Raw genomic sequence first — 12,888 nt, 5'->3', positions numbered from 1 at the left:
AGAGAGTCTCACTGCAGTGATCTTCAGGGGGAGTTGTTGTCCCAGCAACGGCCTTGGCCAAGGCCAGTGCTGTCTGAGGGAGCCGAAAGCAGATAAGATTGGGATTGTTTGGTCTTGGGGTGAGTAGACACATTCCTTTACACGACTACTCTGTTTGTCCATTCTGGTCTCCGAATCGATCCATTTTCCTTTGCAAAGCCAAAAGCTTCTCCATGATGTTATCCATGTTGCGGTTCAAGTTCTGAATAGCCACATTCTGAGTGCCGACAGCTCTGCCCACCACTTCAATCATGTTGGGAAGCTTTATGGGGCTTTGGACAGCCGTCACCATTTTCTGATTTCCTTGATAAACCAGGGCAATGCCTAATCCAATCAGCAAAAGTCCTGTAATTATGGTTCCATATATGTAGATGTCTTCAATGTCCTCCACAGAAAGAACCACCAGGCACACGACCCGCCACCTCTCCCACGCGTCCATCGTGTAGCCAGCTGTGAATGTTCCGGCAGGACAGGCTGGTTCCCCCGAACCCAGGCTTATCGTCAAGAAGATTGTGTCAATTGCGTGAAGAGACCAGTTTATCAATTCCATGATTTTTAGTTTGGAGAGCAGTGTGGAGAGAGTCTCTCAAAAGTATAGACAATAGACAGGCGAGACAGCAGAAGCAGGGAAGATAAGGGAAGGGAGAGGCAGAGAAATGCGACCACCTTCCGTGACAGCATGGACAAGAAGTAAGACACATTCTCTAATAGTGAGACTGAAGCAGAGGTTTTAGGTTCATCATCAATGTCCTGAGGAAGAAGATTGTTTCTGTTCACTGCACACTGATGATTTATCACAGAGTCTTTGGGTCAGATGGACGTATGTGAGAAGCTGCAGCACAAAATGGGACCTGATGTGGCTGCAATGTGTCTGAAACGTATTACTTTACTTTAGAAATTAATGAAAATGAATTATCACCAGAATAAAAAATGTTGCCAACTAACCATCTGAGATTTGCTTCATACTATTTGAACAAAGTGTTAGGGGTGGTGGAGATGTGGTGAGATTAGGATCCATGAACCATGAACAAAAACCATGAACAAGAAAAACCGCTTAGTGCAAAAAACCATAAGCAAGAACAAATGCTAGAGAGAAAAACCATAAGAAGCATAAAAGGCACAGAAATGGCTAGAGTAACAAGCGAGACGTTCTGGCAAAGTCAGAGTCTGAGAACGGTGTATTTATAAGCAGTGGTGAAAACCAGGAAGTGAATACAGGTGAGATGGAATTCCCGTCCCGGATCAGCGCTGGCATGAGAAATCCGTAATCTCCAGAGTGGATATCCGGGGCGGAGCATGACAGTACCCCCCCCCCCCAACAAGCGCCTCCAGGCACTTTAGGAAGAGCGTCGGGTGTTGCTGGTGGAAGTCAGAGATGAGGGTTGGGTCCAAGATGAACCGGGCGGGGACCCAACTTCTCTGCTTGGGACCGTAACCTTCCCAGTCCACCAGGTACTGGAGTCCTCTGCCTCACCGCCACACTTTCAGCAGCTTTTTGACCGTGTAGAATTCACCGCCATCAATGAGCCTGGGAGGAGGAGGGGGTTTGGAGAGTGGGAACAAAGAAATAGAGACCAGAGGTTTAAGCTGCGACATGTGGAAAGTGGGGTGAATACGTCGCATGGTGAGTGGTAATGCCAGTCTGACAGAACATGAATTGATTACCTTGCTGATGAGGAAGGGTCCTAGGTATCTGGGGGCCAGCTTGCGGGAGATGGTTCTGAGTGGCAGATGATGCGTGGAGAGCATGACTCGCTGCCCCACCCAGTAGGTGGGTGCCTTAGAGCGGCGTTTGTCGGCCTGTCTCTTGGATGCTAGGGTGGAGCGAATGAGTCTTCTCCGAGCCAATGCCCATGTCCTCCTGCAGTGGCGTATGAAGGTCTGGGCTGAGGGTACGGCAACGACCTCCTCTTGGCTGGGGAAGAGTGGTGGTTGGTAACCTAGAGAGACCTGTGGCAGATGAAGGGAGAGTGTTGTGAGCGTACTCGACCCAAGGTAAGTACTTACTCTAAGAACCGGTATCCCTGGACACCATGCACCTGAGTGCCACCTCCAAATCTTGATTCGCCCGTTCCGCCTGGCCGTTGGTTTGAGGATGGAACCCTGAGGAGAGACTACAGGAGGCCCCAATGAGTTTGCAGAAGGCCCTCCAGAACTTCTCAGTGAACTGAGGACCCTGGTTGAAGACGATATCAGTGGGGAGTCTGTGTAGGCGGAAAATGTGAAGGATGAGTAATTCAGTGGTTTCTTTCGCTGTGGGAAGCTTAGGCAGAGGGATGAAAAGGACTGTCTTGGAGAAACGGTCAATAACTGTGAGGATGCATGTGTTGCCACCTGAGTTGGGGAGTCCTGTGATGAAGTCCAGGGCGATGTGGGACCAGGGTCGATGAGGAATCAGGAGGGGTCTTAGCAGGCCGGCAGGGGGTCGATTGGCTGTCTTGTTCCAGGCACATGTGTCACAGGCTGCCACAAACTCCTGGACGTCTTCCTTGATGGATGGCCACCAGAAGCACTGTTGGATGAGTGCCAGGGTTCAAGTAACCCCTGGGTGACAAGCCAACTTGGAGCCATGACCCCACTGCAGCACCTGGGTTCACACAGAACAGGGAACAAACAGATGGTTAGGTGGTATGTTGCTTGAATTACCTTCTCCGGGGTCCTGCTCCAGGGCCTTCTGCACCAATGTTTCTACCTCAATTAGGGCGGCCCCCACCAGACAGCATGGAGGGAAGATGGTTTCGGGCGTACTAGACTCCTCCTGGCAGGCAGAGAATATCCTGGACAGGGTGTTGGGTTTGCCGTTCTTGGAGCCTGGGTGGTAGCAGAGCGTGAATTGGAACCGAGAGAAGAAGAGAGACCATCAGGCTTGTAGTGAGTTAAGGTGTTTGGCAGACTTGAGGTATTCTAGGTTTCTGTGGTCGGTCCAGACAAGGAAGGGTAGATCCAACCCCTCGAGCCAGTGCCTCCACTCTTCCAGGGCTAGCTTGACGGCCAACAGCTCTCTGTCGCCGATGTCATAATTTCATTCAGCAGGGAACAGCCGGCAAAAGAAGGAGCAGGGGTGGACCGTGTTATCATTGGCCCTCCGGGAGAGAATGGTTCTGGCCCCAGACTCGGAAGCATTGACCTCTATGATGAACTATTTGGTTGGATCGGGTATGGTGAGAATGGGTGCTGTGGTGAGCTTGCGCTTGAGCACGGAGAAGGCTTTCTCTGCTTCCTCCCCCCACTTGAATGAGGTCTTAATCGAGGTCAAGGCAGTGAGAGGTCCAGCCACTGTGCTGAAGTCACAGATGAAGCGCCTGTAGAAATTGGCGAATCCCAGGAAACGCTGGAGCTCTCATCAAAAGGATGGGGTGGGCCAGTCAGCGACTGCCTCAAGCTTGAGGGAGTCCATCTGGATCCTAGCCGGGGAGATGATGAACCCCAGAAACAAGACAGAGCTCTGGTGGAATTCGCTCTTTTCCACCTTGACAAACAGCTTATTTTCTAGCAGGTGCTGGAGGACCTGATGTTCCTCCAGGGAGTGAGAGAAGATCAGGATGTCACCCAGGTACATGAAAACGAAGATGTTAAGAAAGTCCCTTAGGACGTTGTTGACGAGTGCCTGGAAGACTGCGGGTGCATTGGTCAGGCCGAAAGGGACCACGAGGTACTCATAGTGGCCAGTGGTGGTGTTAAAGGCCGTCTTCCACTCGTCCCCCTCCCTGATCCTGACGAGATGGTAGGCATTGCGTAAGTCCAACTTGGTAAATATCTTGGCTCCCTGGAGTAGTTCAAAGGCCGTGTCATGAGCAGTAGTGGGTAGCGGTACTTGACCATGATGGTGTTGAGACCTCGATAGTTAATGCAGGGGCAGAGTGACTTGTCCTTCTTCTCCACGAAGAATAATCCCACCCCTGCTGGGGAGGAGTAAGGGCAGATGATCCCAGCTGCCAGACACTCGGAGATGTACTTCTCCATAGCTTGCCTTTCGATGGGAGAGAGAGAGAGTAGAGTCGCCCTTTGGGTGATGTCGTCCCGGGCAGGAGGTGAATTCCGTAGTCATAGGGTCTGTGAGGAGGGAAGAACACTGCTTGGGTCTTGCTGAAGACGACTCTTAAGTCCAGGTATTCCGGAGGCACGTGAGAGAGGTCAGGAAACTCGCTGGCTGAAGGCTGCGGTGGTTTGGCAGGAGGCAGAGCGGAGTTCAGGCAGGAAGCTCAGCAGGAATGGCTCCAGCCTAGGATGGTGTTGTCAGCCCAGTTTAGGTGGGGGTTGTGCTGTGTTAACCAGGGTAATCCTAGGATGATTGGTATGTGGGGGTTGTTCATGATGTGGAGTTGGATGGTTTCAGAGTGGTTGCCGGAAATCCTCAGGGTGAGCGGGGCGGTAAGGTGGGTGATGGTGGTCAAGCCGGTGCCATTGAGTGTCAGGACTGTGAGAGGGACGTCAAGGGTGAGTAGCGAGATTCCCACACGCTTGGCAGTGGCGGAGCAGATCAGGTTCCTGTCCACCATGAGTCGACGAGGGCCTGGAGATGGTGATGCTGGTTGTCGTGGATGACGATGACAGGGAGTAACAGTCGATCAGCGGGGGGCTGGTTCTGAGTGTTGCCCACCAGGGCCCCTCGATTCACTGTGGTCTCGTTCCCTTTAGCAGGCAGGCTCAATAGATGTGTCCTCGCTGACCATAGTAGAAACAGGCCCCTGTGCTCCACCGTCGCTGTTGTTCCTCTGCTGACACCCGTACCTGGTCTACCTGCATGGGTTCGATGGACGAGGCGGGAGGTGGAGAGGAGGTGAAGCTGGGGCAGGTCTTCTCTCTCCTCCGTTGCTGGAACCGGGTGTCGATATGGTTAGCGAGGTCCATAAGACTGGAGAGGTCCGACGGCAGTTCCTGTGATGCCAGTTCATCCTTAATGGCATCTGACAAGCCATGCAGGAACGCGTCGACCTGGGTGCTCTTGTTCCAACCGCACGATGCCGCCAACGTCCGGAACTCGATGGCGTAGTCCAAGGTAGACCGGGACCCCTGCCGCAGCTCCATGAGTTCCCTAGCCGCCTCATGGCCAGACAGAGAGCGGTCGAAAGTTCGCCCCATCTCCTCGGAGAAATCTTTGAAACTGGAGCAACGGGGAGCATCGGCATCCCAGACCACTGTTCCCCACTCCCTGGCCTTGCCAGTGAGGAGCGTGATGATATATGCCACCTGGCAGCATTCTGTGGGGAAGGCCAGAGGTTGCAGCTCCACGATCAATGAGCATTGAGATAGGTACTTGCAGATCGCTCCTGGCTCTCCATCATAGGGCTGAGGCACTGGGAGTCTCAGCTTGTGGAGAAAAGCAGTGGCAGGAGCTGAAGTAGGAGACAGCTGGGTAGGGGTAGGCACGGCTTGATAGCGCTGCATCTGTGTGGTGAGGAGATTGAGTGAGTTGGACAGGGTGGCGAGGTTCTGGTGATCTGCTGGAGGTCTTGTTGATGGGTCCAGAGGAGAGTCCCTTGCTGCTGGATGGCCGTTCTCAGATGGGTGAGTTCCGCTGGATCCACATTGGCCAGAACGTACTGTTAGGGGTGGTGGAGGTGTGGTGAGATTAGGATCCAGAAGCAGAACACAGACAGTAATCCAATAAATAAGGTGATTTAATCCAGGGAAAAGGGCGTGGCAAAAAGGTAAATAAACAGGATGAAAAAACAAATAGCAAAATAGTCCAGGTACAAAGAGACAAAAAACATTGACAAAACAACGAGGCAGGCAAGGACAAAAAACGCTTAGTGCAAAAAAACAAACAAGAACAAACACGAGAGAAAAACCATGAGAAGCATAAGAGGCACAGAAACGACTAGAGTAACAAGCGAGACATTCTGGCAGAGTCTGAGAACGGCGTATTTATAAGCAGTGGTGAAAACCAGGAAGTGAATACAGGTGAGATGGAATTCCTGTCCCGGATCCGGATCGGCGCTGGCGTGAGAGATCCGTAATCTCCGGAGTGGATGTGACACAGTCACTATTCCCAATAAATAGTGTGTAAAATTCCAAGCTTGTATCTGCATTAGTTTCTGAGATATCGAGGCTTTTAACAGGCAGTGTGGCTCCAATTTTACTGTAAAAACAAGTGCAACAGAAAAACATTACAAAGATCAATTCATCATTCTTTTGAACTTTTCTTTCTAGTTGCATGAAATTTTCAGGTATGGTGTGGAATGTCAGGGTTAACTGTGAGGATATATAAAATGTAATTTTATTTATAACGTTGAATCCAGGACCACCCCCCCCCCCCCCCACCCCCCCATCTAGCCAGGACGTGGATGATTTTTTTTTTTTTGTCCTCCACAGTATGTTGATGAAATTAAATAATGAAGATGAGCTCAAAGTGCAGACCTTCAGTTTTATTTTAAGGAAACTTGCATCCAGATTGGGTGATGTCAGGATGCAGGCACTTACAGATGTATGTGCAGCAGAGAGCGGGGAATGCAGACTGGAAAACAAATCCAAAACGCTAGACTTAATCGAAGTCGACGGACAGGCAGGGGTCGATCGATCGACAGACAGAGTAATAAGGTCTAGACTAAAGAATAACGAGCCGATAACAAGGGTTGAGAACACGATAAGGCAGGCAGAATAACAAGGCTTGGTATGATGGGTAAGACACTGAACGATACTTCGCATGGAGTGAGTGGGGGAGAGGTGTTTATATAGCATGGGCTGATTAACCCTTTGATGCACAAGCTAAGCAAACCCCTTCTAATACACAACATGGATCAAACATGACCCGTATTCATTTCCTATGTTATTTCATGTATTGCTGAGTATCTCTTTGGTATATCTTTTGCAGTCAATTTATTTCATCATTTAATGTTCCAAGTGTTCATTAAACATCTTGTTTTTGATTACCATAAATCATTTTAATTCTTATTTATTTACTTCATGAACAAAAATAGTTTTTGTATTACTACATCAACTTTACACACTTGGGTTGAAAATGACCCATGTCTGCAAGTGTGATTAAAAAAAAATACTGTAATAACAAATTTGTTAAAATTAACACTGATATTGAACTGTAGTGTAACATTATTGAACTGTAGTGAACAGTGGTGAATGTGACTGAATATAAAACTGATGAAATAACATCACATGGTTATAGCACAAATTTCCATCTCAGTGCTTACATGCCTCACAAATGACAACTATATGTTTGTGCTCCTTGCACACAGGCCTGGTACACTGGGAACACCAGCTGCTGGCTTTTCTGTCTTTGGTAGCTGAGCAAATCTTGTACGTCTTCCTTTTCACTTGGCCTTCTTGTCTGATGTTGTCCTGTGGCTGGGTGGTGGCTATGTTTGGTCTTTTTATCCCACATCTTTCCATTGCATCAGTAGTATGTTTTTGTTGGCACCGAGTGCTCTCCATGCGCCTCTTCATATGTGGCATAACAAGCTCTTTGACTAGATCCTTGATGAATAGCTGTCGTGCACTGGTTACACCACTCGTAATCGGGGTGTTGTGCAGTGAAGATGGTGTAGGCCTTGAGGGTGGCAACATCCAACATATTGTACCAGAGCACCATGGGCCACCTCCGTGTTCTCGGCTTACAAAAGTAGGTGTGAACCATCTCATTCTCTCCCAGGTTCCTCTGAATCTCCTCTCCTGGCTGTCTCTCTGTGTAGACCATTCCATTTATCACATAAGGTACCCTCGCATCACACATCCAGAAAAATTTTATTCCATATTTTGCAGGCTTGATTGGCATGTATTGCAAGAACTTGCATCTGCCTCGGAATGGCACTAGCTGCTCATCTGTGGTCACACAGTCACTGGGGATGAACCGTCTTCTGCAATTGTCTAGGAAACATTCCCACACATACCTGAATGCGGCCATGTGGTCTGTTTCCAGTCTCAAAGCCCTGGTCCTCTTGTCATCAAACCGAATTAAACTGCGGATATCCTTATATCTCTTGAGCCCCATGGTGGCCTTGTACATTGGATTTTGCAGTGGATCCAGAAACAGTTCTGTAAAGTCAAGTAAAGTAAGGTCACATCCCAGCTCTTGTCCACCCCCACAAGCAGGGTCAAACCAATAAAGGGCAAAAATTCCTCTTCAGCAATTCTTCTCCACTCTTTTCCTTTTCCTGCTGCTGCTCTTTGTCCCTCTAAGTTGGTGCATTTCAGAACTTCCTCAATGACGTTGTTACTGATGAACATATCCCAGGCTTCTTTTGGTGAAACAGCTGTTGAACCAAGTGCAGGTCCTGGGCAGCTCCTCAGGATGTTGTCGCTTCTTGTTCTGTCCTGAGTGGGGGGATGCTCGCTCCAGTAAGACCCATTTTTACTCAATCTATTAGACTGGGTCGGAGTTTCCTCTTCAGAGGATTTATCAGATGAGTCTTCTGTGTCATCGAAGGAGTCTTCTTCATCTACCGTAGGTGAGACGGATTCACAGACACACCCTCTACTCCATCCTGGTCCTGTGGCACATAGACTAGATCACCAGCATCAGAGATTTCAGACTCAGAATCGGGACCAAGAATTTCCTCCTCATCTTTTTCAAGCAGCATGTCTGCAAACCATTTTAGCTGTAAATCTGGAATGACAAGACCTGTCCTGTTTCTAGTTAATGATAGCTAGCTAGAATAGAATATGTCAACAGCTAGCAAGCTAATAGTATTGGACATATTTCCCTAACTAGTGAAGTTCAAGATAACCTCATTTTTAGATATCGTTCTAAAGATCTTTTTTTTAGGTAAAAAAAAAAAAATCAAGTTCAGTGATTTCTCCACAGCGTTATTTGAACACGATGAGGTGATGGCAGAATGGAAGGAGGCGGTTCTTCTGGGGAAAAGAATAAAGATTTGTTTCATTTTAAATGTTTGCTTTGTTTGCCTAAAACAAACCACATTATGGCCTCCAAAAACTCCCCGTCCAACCTGCAGAAGCATATGTAAATGTATGTAAACATTTTATTCCAAGAGAAAGCTTGTAATGAAGTTGTCTGTGCTTTTAGAGCTCGTGATAACGTTGCAATAGCTATGCAGTCTGGTTAGTCAGATGACTTTCTATGGATTTGCCGCCAAGTTGCCATAGCCTTGTCCACGGCTAATGTTAACATGTAGCTCGTTAACTAGCACACTGTTAGTTAGCATGTAAAAACGCAATTACACTAACATTACTAACATTAAGTTATCTGAAGTCCTTTCAGAAATATGTTTTAGCAACATCTTGCCAAAAAAATAGAATGTAGAAATCTTTTCTAGTAACGTTGGCTACCCAATATGATTTCGAGTTTGAAAAGAGTTTACTAGCATCAGGCGGAACTTCACTGACTAGCTAGCTAAACGTTAAACCACCATGATGACACAGCATGCATTCATTTTGTGAATTCATATTTCTGTCTTTGATAACGTTAATGTTGTAGCTTTTGTGACCTTGCATAATTACTATAGCTACTACGTGTTTTTTACCAGTAGCCAAAGAGAGAAACTAGCAAGCATCTTATTGATGATTCTGCTTGGTTGTGAGTTGTTTCATTTTGTAACATTCTACCAGGCGTTTATTCTCCAGGTTCTACAAGTTAGTCAGTAAATCCAGTCGGTTGCTTCAGAGGCATTAGGTTTTGTAAGCGTTGTGACACTAATACAACAATGCGTTGACAGAAAATATACTTTTAATACTTCAGTATTTTTAAAAGCAAGTACTTTAAGTAAAAATTTGACTGGACAACTTTCACCTGCACGGTGGTGTAGTGGTTAGCGCTGTCGCCTCACAGCAAGAAGGTCCAGGTTCGAGCCCCGTGGCCGGCGAGGGCCTTTCTGTGTGGAGTTTGCATGTTCTCCCCGTGTCCGCGTGGGTTTCCTCCGGGTGCTCCGGTTTCCCCCCACAGTCCAAAGACATGCAGGTTAGGTTAACTGGTGACTCTAAATTGACCGTAGGTGTGAATGTGAGTGGTTGTCTGTGTTTGTGTCAGCCCTGTGATGACCTGGTGACTTGTCCAGGGTGTACCCCACCTTTCGCCCGTAGTCAGCTGGGATAGGCTCCAGCTTGCCTGCGACCCTGTAGAACAGGATAAAGTGGCTAGAGATAATGAGATGAGAACTTTCACCTGTATCGGAGTAACATTTGACCAGTGGGATCTGTACTTTGACTTCAGTAATGAAGTTGGGTATTTTGTCCACCTCTGCTGACAAGTGACTGGTGTTGAAATTACAGCACTGTTTATATGTGCTCCCGCCTTTCTGAGGGATGTAAAAGTAATTAGACAAATAAACATCATCATGAATTACACTGACATTTTTATGCCTCCGACACTGAGAGGTGAAACTGGTATGTTTTCAGGTTTACTGTCCATTTTTTCTGAAATTCTTGTTTGCACGCTGTCTCGAGAACGAGTGGCTGAATGTTTGTAGGATTTATATGGAATAATCATTGTTTACTTCTCTGATTCTACAGTAATATAAATCTATAGTGTTCTATAAATGCACTCTGTAGACTCTGGAGAAACAAGTTTATTGCCCCTGTGTAGTGCACTATAAGTCTAGTAGAGAACCATCTGAGATTCAGTCTCTCTCTCTCTCTGATTAAAGTTCATGGTCTCTCTGCTGTTCTCTGTTCAGCTTCAGCTGCTGATGGTTTAATATCACACACAACAGAGGAGAGAAACTCAATATAACACTCAGTATTATCATTATTAATTACACTGTTAATGAGAATAAACAGGCAATATTAAATCCTTATGACATTCTGAATAATAAAATTAATTTTACACTCATCTTTAAAGTAAGAATTAAACCAAGATGAAAATCTGTTGATGAAGTGTGTGTCATTGTGTCTCTGCAGGTTGTATGATTGTGGTGTCTCAGATGAAGGCTGTGCTGCTCTGAGTTCAGCTCTGAGATCAAACCCCTCACACCTGAGAGAACTGACTCTGTCTCAGAATAATCTGGAAGACTCAGGAGTGAAGCGTCTCTGTGCTGTACTGGAGAATCCTCACTGTAAACTGGAGATACTGGGGTAAGATCATCTCTCTGAGAGTCACATGACCTGCTCCTCAGTAAGACACATTCTCTAATAGTGAGACTGAAGCAGAGGTTTTAGGTTCATCATCAGTGTCCTGAAGAGGAAGATTGTTTCTGTTCACTGCACACTGATGATTTGTCACAGGGTCTTTGGGTCAGATGGACGTATGTGAGAAGCTGCAGCACAAAACGGGACTTGATCCGACTGCAGTGTGTCTGAATTCACTGTGAAATTTACTACAGCACTAACTAGTCCCACAAACTGCACCTGAGACACAAACTAACTGCCCTGTGTGTGAGCTGCTGGGTTTAAAGCAGCAGTGACATGGTGGAAATGATCTCAGGAATATAGAGTTTAAAAACTAAAATGAGACGTTTCATGCCACAGAACTGATGCAGTGAAAAATTAAATAGATAAAAAATGACTTTTAAATAAAAATTAAAAAGGAGAAAATAACTTCCAATAAACTGAAACCCACGGCAACAATCCTTTTGTTGATTTTGAATTTTCATTATAAATGTTAAAGTAAATATTGTTCCAGTCCATCTCTGTCAGTGGTGATTGCTTTAAGACAACACTGGAAGCCCGGCTTCCCCTCACATTTCATTAAAATGCAGCAATGAAACGTTTCCCAAAGTGTCTATTTTATTCATCAGTCTTGGTGCCCTTCAATATTTTAGTGAATCAGTATCTCACTGCAATATCGCACTGTTTGTTCATTAAACTCACACTGTTTATTTCACCAAAGTGTCAATCTTGTCATTTTGAGCCCCGCCCAGACGCACCGCTTCACTGGGAGGGAATGAAGTGTGGGCGAGTGTGTTTTCATGCGTTTTTCTGGGTGCACGGCTTCTCCTTATTATGACTGGTCACTCTATCAAAGGGGCGGAGCCTTATAACCAACTGCCAATCAATAAATCATAAAAGAACATGATTGATATCTTGGAGCCTGCAGTGGTGGAATAATTTGGCAATATTTCAGAAATTGTAAATCTAAAGTTCTGTTTGATTCATTGCATTAATTTCTGAAATTTGTTTCTGATTGTAACTCGTGAGCTGTAACTTCCTTCTTCTGCTCACAGCTTAGCTACTTCCTTGATATGGAATGGTGAAAGAAATGCCACATCCATGGGACGGACACACACCTCTCTCTAATTTAAAAAGACACAGAAATCAAATCTTAATGTCCATAAACTGAGGCAGTGAAGCATGTCATTGTGTCTCTGCAGGTTGTGGCAGTGTGGTGTCTCAGATGAAGGCTGTGCTGCTCTGAGTTCAGCTCTGAGATCAAACCCCTCACACCTGAGAGAACTGAATCTCTATGGGAATAAAATAGGAGACTCAGGAAAGAAGCTGCTCTCTGCTCTTAACAATGATAAACATTACAAACTACAGACACTCCTGTAAGTGATAACCTTTTAAGGTAAATCTTGAAAAAAAAAATTACCTCATTATCGTTTTTCTTTGATTTCAGTAAATGTCACATGACCAGGCCATGAAATGAAACCAGTTTTAGAAAATTCACTGTGTTCTATTTAATCCGACTTTTTTCCTCACAGTTGTCTTTAATACTGTTTGTTGTTCAGTAAAATTGATTTAAAATTCATCTGAAAGCAGAAGATGGAGTCAGTCTCCAAAATGTCCCATCTGAGTGCATGAGAGTGATTGTAAATGAACACCTCGTCTCCTTGTGACACCCTGCTGTCTCTGACTTCATCCTGCTGCTTTTGTCTGAATAAGATGATCTCAGCTTTTCCCTGTTCCTGATCAGCAGCACACTTTCCTCTCAACTCTCCTCAAAACTCAGTAAAATGATCATCTTTAATGCCACACAGCCACTAATGTGATTTAAGGAGCCAC

General features: G+C 46.1%; 2 protein-coding genes across 3 annotated transcripts in view; both read left to right on the top strand.

Annotated features, from left to right (window-relative positions):
• The window catches only part of LOC132870621 (NACHT, LRR and PYD domains-containing protein 3-like), a 627,732-nt gene that overhangs the window by 151,724 nt on the left and 463,120 nt on the right, over window positions 1-12,888 (top strand). The window lies entirely within an intron of this gene.
• LOC132870625 (NACHT, LRR and PYD domains-containing protein 12-like) overlaps window positions 1-12,888 on the top strand; it is a 47,188-nt gene that overhangs the window by 33,398 nt on the left and 902 nt on the right. Inside the window, exons 10-11 of one of the 2 annotated variants that reach the window (XM_060904363.1) lie at window positions 10,849-11,022; window positions 12,258-12,451. In XM_060904363.1, coding sequence (XP_060760346.1) covers window positions 10,849-11,022; window positions 12,258-12,435 — 352 coding nt within the window. In that variant the 3' untranslated portion in view covers window positions 12,436-12,451. The remainder of the gene's footprint in view (window positions 1-10,848; window positions 11,023-12,257; window positions 12,452-12,888) is intronic. The other variant, XM_060904362.1, reaches the window with a different exon arrangement.

The sequence above is a fragment of the Neoarius graeffei genome, chromosome 22 (genome assembly GCF_027579695.1).
Source record: "Neoarius graeffei isolate fNeoGra1 chromosome 22, fNeoGra1.pri, whole genome shotgun sequence".
Taxonomy (NCBI): domain Eukaryota; kingdom Metazoa; phylum Chordata; class Actinopteri; order Siluriformes; family Ariidae; genus Neoarius; species Neoarius graeffei.
This window is presented reverse-complemented; position numbering and strand designations above follow the sequence as displayed.